General features: G+C 37.7%; 1 protein-coding gene across 1 annotated transcript in view; it reads left to right on the forward strand.

Moving 5' to 3' along the window:
- Positions 1 to 20,860, forward strand: part of LOC100369411 (biotin--protein ligase-like) — a 45,388-nt gene extending 24,528 nt beyond the window's left edge. The window contains exons 4-11 of the mRNA XM_085504888.1: positions 808 to 990; positions 1,595 to 1,866; positions 3,115 to 3,182; positions 3,356 to 3,516; positions 4,359 to 4,473; positions 5,867 to 6,080; positions 6,943 to 7,119; positions 18,101 to 20,860. Of these exons, the coding sequence (XP_085361014.1) occupies positions 808 to 990; positions 1,595 to 1,866; positions 3,115 to 3,182; positions 3,356 to 3,516; positions 4,359 to 4,473; positions 5,867 to 6,080; positions 6,943 to 7,114 (1,185 nt within the window). The 3' untranslated portion in view covers positions 7,115 to 7,119; positions 18,101 to 20,860. The remainder of the gene's footprint in view (positions 1 to 807; positions 991 to 1,594; positions 1,867 to 3,114; positions 3,183 to 3,355; positions 3,517 to 4,358; positions 4,474 to 5,866; positions 6,081 to 6,942; positions 7,120 to 18,100) is intronic.
- Positions 20,861 to 21,024: the final 164 nt, after the last annotated feature.

The raw sequence follows: 21,024 nt of genomic DNA on the forward strand, positions 1-21,024 counted from the left end.
TCCTCACTGATGACATCTGAGTCTGATTGACATCTAGGGTGACCTCATGTTGTCATGGGTCATCAAATGTAATGGAGAATCTTTGGACCATTTGATCTAAGACTCCCTAAGTTTGTGTTTCTAAATGCTTCTATCTGTCACTAGAGGGCACTCTCCAATTTCTCCAAGTACTGTGTGTGCAGTTGCTTTGTCACTAGGTGGTGGATAATTGATTTGCAGAGTTGCTTGTATACTAATTAGTTAATTTGCATAAATCATTTGATGAATAATATTATATAGATTTACATGACATACCTTGCCTAGATTTTTCAGGTTGTATTTTGCCATGGCCAAACTGGAAAATAGGCACTTTTCCGCTCTACTTGAAATTCTTCGTTTTTGAACCAAAATGTCAACCTACCTGTACATGCAAGATGTGGTGTTTTGTTGAAAAATACTCTCATATAACAGTATGGGCCAAGCAGTACTGTGGAATAATAATTTGAGAATAATTATTTGATTTTCATAAAATAAAAAAATAATTTCTACCTATCTACCCTACGTTTCTTTTCAATGTTACCAGAAACTCATTATTAATTTTATTTGATATATGTACCTTTTCCTTGAGTCATGCTGCCAGCCACTGCAATAAGACCAATATCTTTTGGTACCATATTCTATTTTGCACATGAAGTTTTTAAATTGTTAAATAAATGTAATTGTACTTGTAGTAAGTGTAGTTAGTAATAAGTTTGTAGTCACTTATTTAAATTTTTTGGAAGGTTGTCATCTACTTAATTATTCATATATTGGGTTTTTATTCATCAGGTTTATTTAGAAGCTACTGCAGGTGACAAAGACTCCTTAGATAAAGAAACTTTTACCAGACTTAAAATATCAAATCCTGCCCGTCATCGTGTCTGGTGTGATCTACTCGGCTACTTGGGTTTGAAAGTCGGACAGAGTGAACCGCCAGCATTAACGCCATGCTATCTGTTATGCAAAAACAAGGTAGGTTCTGTTCAGTATTGATGTCGGTCATCTGGCGCCATTGGTGAATTGCAGGGACGTTGTCAGGGTCATTCTATAAGGAATGATGTTTAACAAATAAAGTATATTTTCCCGATTCTAAATACCTTATATGCCTGAACAATCGTCGGGGTCAGTAAAGTTTACTAAATCACCTACCAGATAATCTGTGGAAATAATAAATTTCATTTATTACTCATTAGGCTTAATTACAGATTACAGCTCCAAACGGAACTACTAGAGAATATACCTGGGACCACCCTAGGTTAACATTCTCTAAGAAAAAGGCCTCACCGAAAGGTTCACTCCCAGGGCAATCATGCACAACCCTAATAATTTGCAAATTGAAGTAATCATCGAAAGTTAAACTGTTGTGCAGAAATCTATTCTGCATTTTACTAATAAGCCACCACAGGCACTTCTGTGTGATTGTGTCAACAGTATAGGAATACTATAGAACTATAGAATACTGTAGATGTAGATATATGCGATTAATCAAGCATCAACAGTCGTCAAAAATAATCAGAAGTTTTGGTGTAGTTTGTAAAAACCTAATTTTTTTTTTCTCTTATTTAATAAACTTCAGAGTTTCAAAGAAAAGCTTTTGAAGTCATTGGCAGAGAAAGTGAATGGGGACCAAATACTGAAAGGGTCACAGGTCAGCCTTCATTTTGTTGATGCAGCAAAGGATGCTGGGACTGTGTCTGCTGACCAGTTACCGGTGGTAACCAATGAAATCATGAAGTCTGGGAGTAGTTTTGATATAGATGTTTATTGGGATAATCTAAACGCTAAGAATCTTGGTACAGTTTTGATGTATACTGAAGTGGTGCCTACCACTCAGCTCATCTTTCAAAGGTAACTGTCACACATTAACTTCTCTCAAAAATAGTTTTCAATACTGCCTGTTAAATACCAACAGTAGGGTGAAACTCACAATGGTCTATTTTCAGCCCACATTTCCGGCCATTTTTGCAACATTTTGTAAAAAAAAAAATTTTCTGAAATTTTAAATAATTTTAAGCCAAATAGATGTACCGTAGTTTCCTATTGGATGATCAATTTTTTAGAAAAAATACTGTAGAATACTTTATTTTCGCTTTGAATTTTTTTTTGCTATTTTCGCTGAAGGGATGATTCCGTGAAAATAAAATCCAGCGAATATACTTTTTTTCCTATATTTCACATTAAACTCATCAAAAACCAGTTAAAATAAATTCCATACAAAACGCCCAAAAAACCTTTTCAGCAAAAATTAATTCCAGCGAAAATAAAGTATTCCACAGTATGTCAAATGACTTTAGTATTCACAGAGTTATTGCATTCTCAGAATCTCAAGGAAGGTTTTCCTTCCGTGATGTGCTTTGCATCATGGGAAAACAAATTACAGAAGAACACAACTCAGCAAATCAAATTTGTTGCCATATTTCATCAGCTAAAATAAAATAGATGACAGACATTGATGACCAATATGACGCCAAACACTCAATAGACATAATGACTGCTTATTATTATCCCTCAGGATTTTTGAAATCACTTTCCAGCGAAATTATTCATTATTGTTATGGTGTATATATAAATGTATACAAGAACAAAATATCTGTTCTCACTTCAGTTGTCCACTTTCTTGTCAAATCCACTGTCTTAGACTAGGATATCACAGCCACATTGAACAAATTGCCTAGATTTGGCAGCCATATTGAAAATCATATGCTAATACCCTTGAGTCAAAGTAAAGCTTTTTACAAGATTGATCCTGATTGGACTACCCAACTGTAACACCTAACAATCGGGTCAGCTAGTCTGATGACAGATAACCTGTATATACTGTAAAATGACTAAATTTCGCTGATTTACCAATTCAGGCATATTCACAGTTTTATCATTTAGATAATGTGTTCTATGCTAAATTTTACATATTCACTGGGTTTTAAATTAGCGCATTTTCCAGTCAGCGAAATAAGCAAAATTAAAACCCAGTGAATAATTAATCCTTCTACAGTATGCTTTGACTCAACTGCATACCTTTCATCACATACTTTTGTAATTTGACTCTAGAGGGCGACATTTCTAATTACAATTTTCAGTCAATTTTCGTTTTTTTAGTTTACAGAATGTGGTACCAAAAGATATTGGTCTTATTGCAGTGGCTGGTAGCATGACTCAAGGAAAAGGTACATATATCGAAAAACACATGACATTATTTCTTTCATTTTATCTCCAACAAAAACATGAAATGATTAGAACCACATGTATTTTCAGGTCCTTTATTTAATTTTGTTTACTAGTATAAAAATACAGCTGTATGTCATTTGATCTGATGATAGTTTCTTAATGTTTTTTCTAGGACGTGGCGGTAATACATGGTTAGGTCCATCTGGCTGTGCCATGTTCTCTCTGTTATTAAATATCCCAGTACGTACAGAGCTAGGTCAAAGGTTACCGTACTTACAGCATATAGCGTCCCTAGCAGTTGTTGAGGCTGTGTGTAACTTACCAGGTTATGAGGTAAGTGAGCGCTTTTTTATTCGCATGTTGATTTCCACATAAAGTGTAATTGAAAGTGTAATACCAAGTCTCCGTCTTGTTATCCTTCTGGCATATAAGTGCTGGAGGCAGGGTGGCGTGGGGGGTGTTATTAAACATTTCACAACTTCCTAGACTTGACTATTAGTTTTAGGGATAATAGTACCGGTACTGTAAAATGACTAATTTTCACTGGGTTTAAATTTCACTGATTTACCATTCCAGGCATATTCAGTGGGTTTTAAATTCACGGTTTTATCATTCAGATAGTGTGTTCTATGCTAAATTTTATATATTCACTTGGTTTTAATTTAGCGCATTTTCTAGTCAGCGAAATGAGCAAAATTAAAACCCAGTGAATAATTAATCCTTTTACAGTAAATTACTTCTTTTATAAGCAAAAATATACATTAAAATGCCCCAATTGTGCATGTTTGTGATGATGTCATAGCAACAATAGTACCAGGATGTGTGACCCTTAGGAGTCATGAAAGTGATCTATAATCAGATAATATTCATAATACAAGTTGAATTATGTCATCATTCTCTATGTGGGTCACCTGATGGAATATGACATATATTACGTTTTCAACGTTTTTTTTGTTTGATGCGAATATATTTTAATGTCCCAGATTTGACCAAGGGAATTATGTTACAGTAAATTACTTCATTTGTATTGACTTAATTTAGTTTGACTCTACATAAAACAACAATTTGGCTTACTCAATACTAGAGAATTTTGCTGAATAATTTCTACAAAATCATTTTTTGTTGTACCAAATAGTTTTGCCATTTCATTGAACAAGAAGGTTTTGTTTTCACAGGGAATAGACTTGAGGTTAAAATGGCCCAATGATATTTACTATGGCAGTGAAATGAAATTAGGTGGTGTTATCGTCAATTCAACGTATTATTCCACTGAGTTCCGTACTGTTATAGGTAAGGTGAATTAGTTAACTTTAAGGGCATGATAACATTCGATGATGAATGCAAAGTGGCACTATGTTGAAATTCTTTAATCTTAATCTTGCTAGCCCCCATACTTTACATTTTCTTGACCATATAGATGTGAGGGTTAAAGTAGTGTTTCTATTTTGCTAGCTGTGGGTCCATAGCTCGTCTTTGTGATGGTATTTTAGTTATTTCTGATATATTTTGCGTCATTAAATTTGTTATTTTTGGACATTAGGACTGTTATCGACACAGACGAGCTACGGTTCCTCCCATAGACTTGCGTAAAACAATCGTGCAACACCAAATGGCATCGCAAATAAAAGTTGATAAAAGCAGAATATTTTTTTGCATCACACCATCGAAGCTATTGCCAATCATATGTTTATAATATGTTTATTAAACTTTCACCAAAGTCAAAACCGTGACAAAAATCATCAGTTTGTTTCTACAGTATTATGATTCTTAACCGTAATAATATATAACTTTTCATGCAAAATTTTTGAGATATGAAGGAATATTCCCACTATAGGAAACTTTTCAAGCCTTGCTTAAATATGATATGATATGAAAAAAAGACAGTTTGAAAATGATAATTTTTACCATTTTTTATCATATTTCGGACTCTTGTATCATCTTGTGACACCAAATTATTTTTTTCATTTTCGGTATTTTGATGATATGAACTCATAATGACAGTATGACGAACAAAACATATAATTTCAACCTCGCCTCTGTCTTTCCCATTGAGTGTGTGGCACATTCACACAGGCTTTGGATTCTGTTTTGTCCTGTTGAATCCTGGGTATTATTTGAACCTTTAGTCCAGTGCAAAAACACTATGCTATCGATAACTAATAGATCATATCCGTTCACTGCGAGATCCTGTGTTATGCGTGAAATCGAACATAAAAACAGGACAAACAAAGGTCATAGTGTTGTAGTGGCGACAAACATCGCGTGGGATTCGACAAACGCGAAAGTATTTCAGGGGATATTTCCCTGCTTAGTAATGTGCTATAAACATTTAATGATGGTAAGTTTTGATGAAGTATCCAAATGCAACATTGCACTGACAAAGATCGGCCTTTCAATGTTAGTTACAAAATAAAGAAATTCAAGTTCAAAATCAAATTGTTTGATTTTTGCGGCAGATGTTACATGTAGGTATGCGTCTTTCAGGAAAATCACCTGTTCTAACTCAATATTTGTTACAATATTCCCTGTTTATAAATACTAAAATTACAAATTATGACATTATACTGACACTTGTGTCCAGAGATGTATAATATGCATATACTCACCATGTGTTGGTATTACAACCTCCTGGTGGGATCAAAGTAAATTAAAAACCTCATTTTATTATTTTATGTACTCCTAGGTTGTGGTTTCAATGTAAACAACAGTGACCCAACCATATGTATTAATGATATAATAGAGCAATACAACAGAGATCAGGGCACTACGTTAAAGAAGATCTCAATTGAACAGCTGATTGCACGCACTGTGTCCAACATAGAAAGTATAAACCAGGAGTTTATGGACAATGGCAAAGATTTATTTTTGTCTCGATATTATAAAAGATGGCTTCATAGGTGAGTTAGATTAGATATGCACCAGTACATGTACAATGGGAAATCAAAAAAATGATATTAGTGTGCTGAATTAGTAGCATGGTAATACGTCAGTATATAACAAATGAGATTTTTGGTTTATGTGCGTGATGTTTGAGATGTTTGCAATATAAGCCGTGAGTTTAAACAGCTTGACTGGAAATCATATTTTGCTATGTTAAAATCATGATTGCCTGATTTACCCAACAAGGATCGGAAATTGAATTATTGCCTTTCTGGTTCTAGTAACTGCAAGATTTGTACTTCACTTGTCAAGGGGCATGTTGTTTAATACACAAGATATATATCTCGCATGAACAAAGATAGCGACTTCGGCCCGCAGATAAGCGATTACAAACTGACTGAAACATTACCAATTGGAAGGTATCAAAGAAGTCATTGGCAGTATTTAGTGCAAGTGGTGCCCAGGTCAAAACTTGTCCTTGTGATTTCATTAGAAAAGCGCATTGAATTGTGGAAAAATCAATGTTTATCAACATAAATGTTGCGCATGCACAGTGCAACGGCCACTGCTCTTTAATATCTGTATGGTTCTAATTATTGCCAGCACCAGGTGCTGAAGTTGTTCAATATAGTCAAGCTTGGGAAATTTTGTCTCATAAAACAATATTACGTGAAATAGGCACCATGGATTTTGAAATTATCGTTTAATATTGTATCTTTATATAAACAATACAGTATGATTTATCATTCAATAAAAATGTTGTTTTTCTGGAAAACGTGGTGATATAATGAAAAATGCAATTTGTGTACTGGTATATGTGCATGCATCCTGAAATCATAACAGATTGCATATTATATTGTTATATTTTCATATAAACAGTGATGCTAGAGTTCGTTTGGAGAGTGAGAATGGACCTGAAGTGACCGTTATTGGCCTAGATAACCATGGCTATTTGTCTGTTCGTAATGAATACAACCAATTATTGAGTGTGCAGCCGGATGGCAATAGTTTTGATATGATGAAGAATTTAATTATAACAAAGTCTCAATAAACAAGGTAAGAATTAGCTGATTGGTTGTTTTGAATTTGTTGTAGTAGCTGATTGGCTATTTTGAAATTGTTTAAATAACTTATTGGCTGTTTTGAATTTGTTGTAGTAGTTGATTGGCTGTTTTGAATTTGTTGTAGTAGCTGATTGGCTGTTTTGAATTTGTTGTAGTAGCTGATTGGCTGTTTTGAATTTGTTGAAATAACTTTTTGGCTGTTTTGAATTTGTTGAAATAACTTATTGGCTGTTTTGAATTTGTTGAAATAACTTTTTGGCTGTTTTGAATTTGTTGAAATAACTTTTTGGCTGTTTTGAATTTGTTGAAATAACTTATTGGCTGTTTTGAATTTGTTGTAGTAGCTGATTGGCTGTTTTGAATTTGTTGCAATAACTGATTGGCTCTTTTGAATTTGTTGCAATACCTGATTGGCTGTTTTGAATTAGTTGCAATACCTGATTGGCTGTTTTGAATTAGTTGTTAATAGCTGATTGACTGTTTGAAATATGCATGAGTTGTGATTGCGATTGTGATTGTGATTGCTGTGATTGTTATAGCCCCCTCATGAGTCCATTTAAGAAAATCTCTGATTCTAGATCTGGAAGGAGACTGCCCTCTACAGTTGTGAGGTTTGAATGTATGGCTTTACTTTCAGCTAATATTCCAATTAAAGACACATTAGCTGTAACTTTGTAGCAATTATTAATTTTTTTCAACCCAGCATTTAGTTATAATATCTATACTTTTTCATCACAACCTCATTTACTTAACACCCTGGGTACTCAACTCCAACAATCATGTTTCAGGTGGCTGGCGCCAATACATTATTATACAAAATTGTACAAATAGCAATTTTTACTTTGTGTCAGATTAGGGGGAATATTATGTTTTTTTGGGAAAAACAAAATTGTGAAATGAGTTGCTTTGTCTTTGATTCACACAACACTTTTACAATGACGAAACTGAAATAAAATTTAAAAAAATATGCAAATTTTATTCTAACATTATTTATATACCATCTGTATATATAATGTAAAAATTATTATAGTCCGTTAGAACACAGTCAAAGTCAAAATCTTCATCATCATCTTCGATTGTGTTTGATCATACACAAACTTTTGTTGCAAAGCAATTTTTCCATAATGTTTTCTGAATCATTTGGCCTGCAACAACGTCCTTTGACCTAATAGGTCAAGTCTGTTATTTACCAATATGAATGCTTTGTTGTACTGACGTAATGCCCCAAGTATGCATTCTTGTAATGCAAAGCGAAAGTGAATTACCAATTTTGAAGTATGATCTTTTGGAAATAAAACCATAATTTTTTTCAAAAATTCTCGATTAGCAATTGTCTGGAAAAAATGATTTACTGTAAAATACTTTATTTTAGTGAAACTAATTTTCGCTGAAAAGACTTTGGGTGTTTTGTATGGAATTCATTTTCGCTGATTTTTGATAAGTTGAACATAAAATATAGGAAAAAAGGTATATTCGCAGGATTTTAATTTCACTGAATCATTTCTTCAGTGAAAATAGCAAAAATTAATTCCAAGTGAGAATAAGGTATTTTACAGTATTTATCATTTTTCACTGTCATCAACAGATTATTGTCAAAAAATACAATATTTATGGCAGTCAATATCCATGCTGTATTGATTACTAGTATTTGGAAAAGCTTAACAATGTCCAAAAACCAGGTTTTATGACTAAACGGTTAAATATGGTACATTTCAGAAAAAAAATTGCTATTTAGTCAAATGTGACCTCAAAAATATAAAGGCCCCAAATGTAGGTAATAGTTGGTGCTTAGTCAAGCTTGGGTGTTAAATTAGACTACAGTATTTGATTTATATACAATTCATGTGAAGACAAAATAGTAATAAATATTCATAACAGTCAGGGAGAAATAAAAATAAAAATGTTGAGGTGGTTTATTCAATGGTACAACTTATGTTCAATATTTGCCTTTTCACTACCAGACGTCTCACCAGTGGTGGTGAAAAGATTAATACATTTATCTTATATTGCTTTGCAATCACTTAACTTCCTCTGAAACAGAAAACAAACATTTCAGCATTCTACCATACATGGCACACTTTTCTGGAGCACAATATTGCAAAATCTGTGATCAGTATATCTTGAGTTCAAATCCCACCTCGGGTTCAACTTTCAACCCTGGAGTGTGTGTGTTACAAGTACACAAAAGGGAGGCCAGAACCACTGTACCCTGGGTGAGTGTGCGATAGACTCAATGGGAAGGCAAACCCCACTGTACCCTGGGTGAGTGTGCTATAGACTCAATGGGGAGGCAAACCCCACTGTATCCTGGGTGAGTGTGCTGTAGACTCAATGGGAAGGCAAACCCCACTGTACCCTGGGTGAGTGTGCTATAGACTCAATGGGAAGGCAAAAGCCACTGTACCCTGGGTGAGTGTGCTATAGACTCAATGGGAAGGCAAACCCCACTGTACCCTGGGTGAGTGTGCTATAGACTCAATGGGAAGGCAAACCCCACTGTACCCTGGGTGAGTGTGCTATAGACTCAATGGGAAGGCAAACCCCACTGTACCCTGGGTGAGTGTGCTATAGACTCAATGGGAAGGCAAACCCCACTGTACCCTGGGTGAGTGTGCTATAGACTCAATGGGAAGGCAAACCCCACTGTACCCTGGGTGAGTGTGCTATAGACTCAATGGGAAGGCAAACCCCACTGTACCCTGGGTGAGTGTGCTATAGACTCAATGGGAAGGCAAACCCCACTGTACCCTGGGTGAGTGTGCTATAGACTCAATGGGAAGGCAAACCCCACTGTACCCTGGGTGAGTGTGCTATATACTCAATGGGAAGGCAAACCCCACTGTACCCTGGGTGAGTGTGCTATAGACTCAATGGGAAGGCAAAAGCCACTGTGCCCTGGGTGAGTGTGCTGTAGACTCAATGGTAAGGCAAAAACCACTGTACCCTGGGTGATTGTGCTATAGACTCATAGGGAAGACAAAAGCCACTGTACCCTGGGTGAGTGTGCTATAGACTCAATGGGGAGGTCAAACCCACTGTACCTTGGGTGAGTGTGCTATAAACTCAATGGGAAGGCAAAAGCCACTGTACCCTGGGTGAGTGTGCTATAGACTCAATGGGAAGGCCAAAGCCACTGTACCCTGGGTGAGTGTGCTATAGACTCAATGGGAAGGCCAAAGCCACTGTACCCTGGGTGAGTGTGCTATAGACTCAATGGGGAGGTCAAACCCACTGTACCCTGGGTGATTGTGTCACAGACTCAATGGGAGGCTAAAGACACTGTACCCTGTGTGAGTGTGTCACAGACTCAATGGGAGGCTAAAGACACTGTACCCTGGGTGAGTGTGTCACAGACTCAATGGGAGGCTAAAGACACTGTACACGGGGGAGTGTGTCACAGACTCAATGGGAGGCTAAAGACACTGTACCCTGGATGAGTGTGTCACAGACTCAATGGGAGGCTAAATACACTGTACCCTTGGTGAGTGTGTCACAGACTCAATGGGAGGCTAAAGACACTGTACCCTGGGTGAGTGTGTCACAGACTCAATGGGAAGGCCAAAGCCACTGTACCCTGGGTGAGTGTGTCACAGACTCAATGGGAGGCTAAAGACACTGTACCCTGGGTGAGTGTGCCACAGACTCCATGGGAGGCTAAAGACACTGTACCCTGGGCGAGTGTACCACAGACTCAATGGGAGGCTAAAGACACTGTACCCTGGGTGAGTGTGTCACAGACTCAATGGGAGGCTAAAGACACTGTACCCTGGGCGAGTGTGCCACAGACTCCATGGGAGGCTAAAGACACTGTACCCTGGGGGAGTGTACCACAGACTCAATGGGAGGCTAAAGACACTGTACCCTGGGCGAGTGTACCACAGACTCAATGGGAGGCTAAAGACACTGTACCCTGGCTGAGTGTGCCACAGACTCCATGGGAGGCTAAAGACACTGTACCCTGGGTGAGTGTACCACAGACTCAATGGGAGGCTAAAGACACTGTACCCTGGCAAGTGTACCACAGATTCAATGGGAGGCTAAAGACACTGTACCCTGGGCGAGTGTACCACAGACTCAATGGGAGGCTAAAGACACTGTACCCTGGGCGAGTGTACCACAGACTCAATGGGAGGCTAAAGACACTGTACCCTGGGCGAGTGTACCACAGACTCAATGGGAAGGCCAAAGCCACTGTACCCTGGATGAGTGTGTCACAGACTCAATGGGAAGGCTAAAGACACTGTACCCTGGGCGAGTGTACCACAGACTCAATGGGAGGCTAAAGACACTGTACCCTGGGCGAGTGTACCACAGACTCAATGGGAAGGCTAAAGACACTGTACCCTGGGCGAGTGTACCACAGACTCAATGGGAGGCTAAAGACACTGTACCCTGGGCGAGTGTACCACAGACTCAATGGGAGGCTAAAGACACTGTACCCTGGGCGAGTTTACCACAGACTCAATGGGAGGCTAAAGACACTGTACCCTGGGCGAGTGTACCACAGACTCAATGGGAGGCTAAAGACACTGTACCCTGGGCGAGTGTACCACAGACTCAATGGGAGGCTAAAGACACTGTACCCTGGGCGAGTGTACCACAGACTCAATGGGAGGCTAAAGACACTGTACCCTGGGCGAGTGTACCACAGACTCAATGGGAGGCTAAAGACACTGTACCCTGGGGGAGTGTGTCACAGACTCAATGGGAGGCTAAAGACACTGTACCCTGGGCGAGTGTGTCACAGACTCAATGGGAGGCTAAACCCACTGTACCCTGGGCGAGTGTGTCACAGACTCAATGGGAGGCTAAAGACACTGTACCCTGGGTGAGTATGTCACAGACTCAATGGGAGGCTAAAGACACTGTACCCTGGGCGAGTGTACCACAGACTCAATGGGAGGCTAAAGACACTGTACCCTGGGTGAGTGTGTCACAGACTCAATGGGAGGCTAAAGACACTGTACCCTGGGGGAGTGTGTCACAGACTCAATGGGAGGCAAAAACCACTGTACCCTGGGTGAGTGTGTCACAGACTCAATGGGAGGCTAAACCCACTGTACCCTGGGTGAGTGTGTCACAGACTCAATGGGAGGCTAAACCCATTGTACCCTGGGTGAGTATGTCACAGACTCAATGGGAGGCTAAAGACACTGTACCCTGGGCGAGTGTACCACAGACTCAATGGGAAGGCCAAAGCCACTGTACCCTGGGGGAGTGTGTCACAGACTCAATGGGAGGCTAAAGACACTGTACCCTGGGGGAGTGTCTCACACTCTCAATGGGAGGCTAAAGACACTGTACCCTGGGCGAGTGTACCACAGACTCAATGGGAAGGCCAAAGCCACTGTACCCTGGGGGAGTGTGTCACAGACTCAATGGGAGGCTAAAGACACTGTACCCTGGGTGAGTGTGTCACAGACTCAATGGGAGGCTAAAGACACTGTACCCTGGGTGAGTGTGTCACAAACTCAATGGGAGGCTAAAGACACTGTACCCTGGATGAGTGTGTCACAGACTCAATGGGAGGCTAAAGACACTGTACCCTGGGCGAGTGTACCACAGACTCAATGGGAGGCCAAAGCCACTGTACCCTGGGTGAGTGTACCACAGACTCAGCCACTGTACCCTGGGTGAGTGTGTCACAGACTCAATGGGAGGCCAAAGCCAGTGTATACTCTGTTATAGCCCACAGATGTTTGTGTTACCAAACACCTGTGTACCATAACCATGGTTGTGTGTTGATAGCACATTAAATAGTCATAATGACAGTGATAGGAAGATAGTCACGCAGCCCAGTCATGTGGTACAATACAAAATGCAATGTATTTTTGCAGTTCATACTTTCAATTTACACATAAAAAAATCACATGGCACACTAAATTTTATTTTGCTGTTTTATGTGAGTTATTTCTTTCCTCCAATTAGCTTGTGCAGTATGCATGAATGCATGAAATGTACATAAAGCCATACAAAAAATAAATATAGATAATTTTGGTTTGATTTTAGGATTTTTTGAAAACCATAACAAAATACATACAAATTCAAAAATAAAAGCATATGTTTTAAACTCATCTCAAAATAAAAAATAAATAAATAAACTCACTGACATCAATTTTGGAAAGTAAATTGACCAACAATTTTTTTTCATTTGGGTCTAAGCACATGAAATACGTTGTTACTAATTCAAAACCAATCTGCGATAAATATATTTTAAAATTGACAATTGTACTTTTTTTTTTCAGTAATAACTGTCCTTGAAATAGATGTAAAAAGGAATTATAATACAACAACGGCAAATACCCTGCCATCTGTTGGCATGCCCCTCTATTAGCAATCACTGAAATTTTTATTTCACTGAAATATAGAAAAAAAAGTTTGTAACTGTTTTACTATGGACTGAAGTATATTGAAGGATTAAGCAGATTTTGTCGTTTCTTTTTCACATGTATGCAACAATCTTTGTTTTATGTTATACATTTGTCAGTGTTCTCTATTTCGTTGAGCACATCACCCACCAATCTATGTTAACTAACCATTGTTTATTTACAAAACGACAATCAGCGCCATAATTAGCACTGATGTTAGCGATGTATTGCGGATTACCAGTAACACACTGTCACCACTGCCGCAAAGATTAAAATGGTTGCTAGGGATAACTAAGCAATATTTGTTTGCCCATGGTTAATTTACCTACTGTTACCATGGCAACATTGGTGTCCGCTGTCAGTAAATGCTACTAACAGGTTAATTAATGTAGTTTATAATACAGAAATTAAAATGGCATTATCATGATGATGTTATAGGAAGCCAAAACTACCATTCCATGAAGAGAGAAAATGTCTGTAATTACGCTATTTTAGTTTCTCAATGGAAAGGATAGAGTGACAGATGCTAAAGGGAAATCAGTGCTATGTCAGTATTGTTTTTTTTTTTTTTTACGTAGGGTTATTCATTAGCATATTTTTATGTTTGTGGGGGATTTGTTCAAAAACACTGAACTCGTTGACCGGAAAAAAAGTCATGCTCACAATCAAAATGGTGTTTTCCTGCTTTCCTAATGAATAAAATTTTAATCCGTTATAAATCTTTTTAATTATGGATATATTTATTGGTATTTGTTTATGTTATGTTTATTGACCGTAAATAATGTATTTTATATACATTGCATTACTGTTCGTCTTCAGTAAAACCTGTCTAGAACGATTACTAAAGGGATTGAAAAAGTTTTTCACTGTTTACCTTGTACACGCCCTCAAACTGGTTTAGAGACCACTTCTATATAAAGATAGTGACCACTTTTTGTCAGTCCCAAGGCATGACATATAAACAACCTGTGTATAAAGACCACCTGTGTATATTAACCATTTTTAGGCAGGTATAGTGTGGGACCACCTGCATATAGTTACCACTAATTTAATATTTTTGAAAATTTACCTTTGCTTAGAGATCACAATAATTAGCATTCTATTTATAATTTACTATAGAATACTTTATTTTCGCTTGGAATTAATATTCGCTATTTATGCTGAAGGAATGATTCAGTGAAAATAAAATCCAGCAAATATATCTTTTTTCTTATATTTTACATTCAACTTGTCAAAAATCAGTGAAAATAAATAACATACAAAGCACCAAAAATGTCTTTTCAGCGAAAATTAATTCCAGCTAAAATAAAGTATTTTACAGTATTTTAATTTCCTCTGCCTGAACTCGTTTGATTTTGATAAACATAAATGTCAATTGTTGTAGCAGTACCATCTTATTATTTTTTGGACAAATATTATGTCAAATATATGAGTTTTGGCGATCTATGAAAAAATAATCCAACCTCGATAAAAAGAACCACCTGTCTATAAAATCCTTTGGGTGGTACAATATACATAGGTTTGACCATGTCTTAGGGCTTGAGAGATTTGGAAACAGCATACATTAATATGTTGTACACTGCTTTAATTTGTGATTCACAAGTCAGGTAATTTGTGAAATTTCACATCAGTAAATTTAAAGCATGAGGGTCCCAAGTGATGATAACAACACGCGCTAAAAACGCAAAGTCTCATTGGTAGATGCTTGTTTGTAAACAATGACACGCTATGGCTATCTGACGCATGCACAGGTGACGAACGACTCCCCCACTTTAAACATTCGATTTTAAAGCTTCATGTCAGGTGACCTGGTCACAGGATAATCCATGTTTATTTGTGGTGTTTTCTGTTGTGCATTTTTAATTACTATGGAAATTTGTTATAGTTGTGGCATAAAATGTGAGTCACAGTGACTTTCACTGGGGTCCGTGCGAGCAAAAGTGACATTCACTGGAGATCTAGGGGGCCACAGTGACTTTAACTTGGGTTCAAGGGAGTCAGTGTCTTTCACTGGGATCCAAAAGAGCTACAGTGACATTCATAGGGGTCCTAGAGGGGCCACAGTGACATTCACTGGGTCCTAGGGGACCACAGTGACTTTAACTTGGGTTCAAGTGAGTCACAGTGACTTTCACTAGAGTCATGGCGAGTCACTGACTTTTACTGGGCTCCTTAAGAGTCGCAGTGACTTTCACTAAGGTCCAAATGAGTCACAGTGACTTTCACTGGAGTTACAGGGAGTCAGTGACTTTCGCTGGAGTCCTAGGGAGTCACAGTGACTTTCACTAGGATCCTAGTGGGTTTCAGTTATTTTCATGGGGTCCTAGGGAGTCTCAGTTACTTTCACTGGAGTTCCAGGGAGTCACAGTGACTTTCACTAGAGTCCTAGGGAGTCACAGCGACTTTCACTAGAGTCCTAGGGAATCACAGCGACTTTCACTGGGTCCTAGGGAGTCAGAGCAACTTTCACTGGGTCCTAGGGAGTCACAGTGACTTTCACTGGAGTTCTGGGGGGTCACAGTGACTTTCACTGGAGTTCTAGGGAGTCACAGTGACTTTCACTAGGTTCCTAGGAGTTTCAGTTATTTTCATGGGTCCTAGGAAGTCTCAGTTTCTTTCACTGGAGTTCCAGTGAGTCACAATGACTTTCACTGGACTCCTAAGAAGTCACAGTGACTTTCACTGGAGTCCTAGGGAGTCACAGTGACTTTCACTAGGATCCTAGTGAGTTTCAGTTATTTTCATGGGGTCCTAGGGAGTCTCAGTTACTTTCACTGGAGTTCCAGGGAGTCACAATGACTCACTGGAGTCCTAGGGAGTCACAGCGACTTTTACTGGGTCCTAGGGAGTCACAGCGACTTTTACTGGGTCCTAGGGAGTCACAGCAACTTTCACTGGGTCCTAGGGAGTCACAGTGACTTTCACTGGAGTTCTGGGGGGGCACAGTGACTTTCACTGGTGTTCCAGGGAGTCACAGTGCCTTTCACTGGTGTTCCAGGGAATCCCTGACTTTCACTGGAGTCCTAGGGAGTCACAGCGACTTTCACTGGGGTCCTAGGGAGTCACAGCGACTTTCGCTGGGGTCCTAGGGAGTCACAGTGACTTTCACTGGTGTTCCAGAGAGTCACAGTGACTTTCACTGGGGTTCTAGGGGGTCACAGTGACTTTCTCAAATTGTGGTCCTAAACTCAAAGGTAAAAAATAAAATGGTTTTAACAAAACTTTAATTTATCATATTTTTATACAAATTGTTGTCATATGAAACTTATATGAGGTTATTGCGCAAATACTGCAAAATATACATAAATGCAGAACAGTGATTTTATTGACCGATAAGTAGCAGAGATAAATGTGATCCTGTATTGCTTGAGATTACATTGAAACATGTTTGTAACAGCGCTTTACCACTGGTTGAATTTTATTGTTTTTGCTGCATTTAATTATCCATTGACTATTATTTTAAAAATCAAATATATGGATATTATTTAACTTTTGGAATGTTCCAGATTGTATGCATGAAGTGGTGAACTACGTATTTCCTCCTCGAGATTCACCTCAATCACCTGCTTGTTATTTCATTAGTCCAAGGATAACTTGTTATTGTGAAAATAACCAACTTTTAGAAGGTGTATACTTTCAAAGGGCTCTTCACATTTGTCTGCCTCACTTTTGTTTGTTTTAGGGGAGTGGGACGGTAAGATTGGAAATTACTTTTCCTTTCTTTGTTTGGTTTTTCAAAAGCGAGTTAAAAAAAAACAGTATGTTTAATACTAAGCGCAAAGAGGCACTTTTCTTAATGGTTAATTTATGCAAAAAACAAATCCAATTATCCAATTAAAGGAATGCTTTCGTGTATGCGTACGAAATATTTGATGGGACTTCAAAACCCGAAAGGACAAAGGATAAACTGTTTTTTTCTGTTTTGTAGTAGTGATCAGCTCCACAGCTGTGCTAGGGTTCATGTTACAAGAAAGAATGAAAAGAAGTAACTCGTTGATTTGTAGTTAAGTAGGAGCAGTGTTTGTTTAGCACCTATGTTTGTGATTCTGATAAGGTAGAAAAGTGTGAGATTTCGCAGTTAAGGTGTCTGCCGGGAGACAGCTTATATTGATCAGCAAAATAGTGGGCATTGTACTCCTTAAGACTGAATTAATGGGCTTTTAAAAAGTCAACCTGGAGAGCAGTACTTTAAAAGGGACTCTACGTCCTTGTAACAGACATTCCTTTGCCCTGACAGGTTTGTGTACTCTGGTGTATTTCTTTAGTTTTTCACAATATGTCTAATTTCCAGCGTCGATCACTTTGTTTCGTTGAAACTGGGACCACACACATGCTTACCCCTGACAGTAGGATTGGCTGTTAACGGGAAAGGGTATTACTGCGACAATGAAAACATTTGGCCTAAGAGTGGCAGTGTTGTCGTATTGTTCAAAAGGTGTGATGTCTATTGATGCGTTTCAATGCACGGCAAACAGCAGGTGATTGGAGCAGTATAATGGCCGAATAGTCAGCTAAACCTCATTAGTCATCTATTATCTTTGTTTCAGACACTGCACAGGTTTCCCTAGAGTGTTCATGTGTATTCTTCTGTATTCTCTGTTTCAGCAGTGTTTTTGTGCAGAGCTGACACCCCAGCAAACACAGCTGTGTTTCAGTACCTTTTGTTCTCGGCCGGACAATGCCCTGATGTACAGGACCACTCACTGCGCTGTGGGCTCCCCTGGCACCCAACTAGCTCTATTCATGGGTCGATCCCAGCATGGCTGACGCTCACTCCGCCAACTTTTAACGTTGATGGGCAGATAAAGACGACGTACTGCCGAAGTCCATGATGTGTCGACAGGCGTGTTAAAGTGTGGATACACTAGCAAGTTGTCACACTGGTGATGTGGAGCACAGGTGTGCATGTAACGATATCAACTCGGTGGTGTTGATTAGTCCACGCTGGATACGCCAATAATTGAGTTCCTATGAGAATATTAACCCAGCTTTCTGTGTGTATCAAACAAATAACGTTGACAGAGATCGAAGCGGGCTAACAATAGAAAATAGAACACATCAAACGAGAAAAGAAATAAACAGATACTGTTGAGTTGTATCGGTATGTACAGCGATGTGCCTAATGTACGATGGGTATGTGGTCATGGTTTTCGCTAGGTGCTACACTAATTGATTCGTGCTCACTTCTATAAGCTTTAATTTTCATCAATTCCCCCAGGATCTGTCTTCTGCACAGTACTCTTTGCCTTTGAACTTCAGAGAGTACATACACTCTGCAATATCATGCGTAAAACTGTCACTTGTGTTTTTTCGGACATTTTTGTCACGTCTTTTGAATTTTTTTTTATCTAACAGCCTAGGAAGTTGCGAGTTTTTGCCTGCATTTGCCTTGAGGAACAACGAAGATGCTAGTAAACTTTGTGAATATCAGTATTTACCTTGTACATTTCAGAAATTCTCTCGTTCAGGGAAATTTGAAACCCCCTCAATTTTTGTAATAATTAGAATCATTTTGCAACTGGCCAAAATATTTACTTCCTAGACTGTTCAAACTCAAGATGAAACGTGTCCTGCAATTCTAATAGTTTGTATGTCTTGGTGTTTAGATTTAGAAAGGTTCACCTTATTTGCTAGGTTCTATGAGTTCACTAAAAATATAGTGATGAAGACCTGCATGTATATAAGGTAGAGCCTATTTATAATTAGCAACCTCGTCATAATCAATATTAATGATGTAATAATCATATATGATGTCATGATCAGTGATCATAATGTCATATTCAGCAACCAGGCTGTCATAATCAGCGATCATGATGTCATAATCAGCAATCATGATGTCATAATCAGCAGCCATGATGTCATCAGGGTTTCACTACTAAAATTGTTTTCAGTTTTGTTTTCAGTCGTACTTTGAGTGTTCAATCATTTTGATCAAAATATAACAATGGTGTAAACTTTCATTTCGGTGGCAGAGGTTATTGCACTTTGTTGTGTTCATTATAGGTTGATTGTGTTTAAACACAATGCTAGACAATGACCACTGCCTTTCAATCTAGAAATATCTTATGATGTTTGGCTTACAAGCCAGGTGGAAGGAAATTCCACGAGGATAAAGACTTTCAAATGCCACTCAATTGAAATAATAAATAAAATTTGAGTGAAAAAAAAAAATAGAAAATGCTGTTTGTTTTTTTTTTGGTTTTTTTTTTTACTTTCCCAATATGCTTTGGAATAGGTTGCATTTGGTACGAGTTGACCTTTGTAGTGTCTATAATATACTGATTGACATGTGAAACAACTCCTGTTATATGCAAATATATGTATGCAATAATATGCATTATTTTAATGAAGTACCGTATATTGTTATGCAAATATTAAACAGTAATACAGTAATAGATAAATTAAGTATTAAATTAAATTAAATTAGTTGAGGTCTGAAATCATTTCCCTTGGCATATTATCTTAACTAATTTAATTTAATTATATTTCTGCTAATTAAAATGTTTAATTAAGCTACCTGGTTCTTCACTAATTAATGATGTATATTTTTTGGCCACCTGGTGTTTTTGCTCATTGACTCTTGAGCTAATTTATCTACCTAGTATTTAGACTAATTCAAATAGTAGATAATTTAGCTACCTAGTGTTTCCACTAATTCATTTAGTAGATAATTTAAGTACTGCAGTGCTGTGTAACTGGGTCATACCAAAAATTTAAATTGATGCATGTATTTAATTTGACATATTATTACAAAATGCTGCGTCATTGACCTTCTCACCCCTACTTTGTTGTACATGGTATAACCCAGCCATATATTGGGCACAGTCACAACATTAGGGTCTGCATATGTACTTTGGTAAGGGTTTTGATTTGATTGCGTGAGATTCATGAACACCTTCTCCCCCAATTATCTTACAAATGGTATGATTTTTATTATCTTTGTGTCATTCTAAAAGTGAAATGTTTGTATTTGGGTAACGCCCACCCACATTTTTGTATAAATGGTATGACCCATTCATAATCAAAGGGTGGGTAATATCAAAATTAATTTTAAGGTAGAAACAAAGCTGATCAAGGAATTATTTAAACTTACAAAGCTTTCAATTTTGAGTATGGTGAACCATGTAGTGATTTTAAATTAATGGCAGATTTCCTAAGTTGAGATTGTAATAATGTTTCTAAGCAAGATTTGTGTGACTTTTGTTTTGTATAGTTTTGAATATTTACAATGAATAACAATTTTGTAATTTATATAATAATTTTTTTTTTTTTTTGCATGATTAATTTTTTTTCTTGTCTACTGTAAATTTCAGAATTGTTTTCTTGAATTTTGAGATTCTTAAATAAAATAGAGAAATAGTCTGATTCTGTCTTTTTTGTCAATTTTCAACAAAAGCGATATTTTTTTTGTGAGGTTTTTGATTCACTAATCAGTTTCTCCATGCAAGATGTCTCAAACATTTCAGCCAATCAGTAAGAAGACCCCAACCCCCCCTTCCTGGCCTTCTTTTACTTTGTCATCATAACCA

This window comes from Saccoglossus kowalevskii, chromosome 11, assembly GCF_978046115.1.
Source record: "Saccoglossus kowalevskii chromosome 11, keSacKowa6.1, whole genome shotgun sequence".
NCBI lineage: Eukaryota > Metazoa > Hemichordata > Enteropneusta > Harrimaniidae > Saccoglossus > Saccoglossus kowalevskii.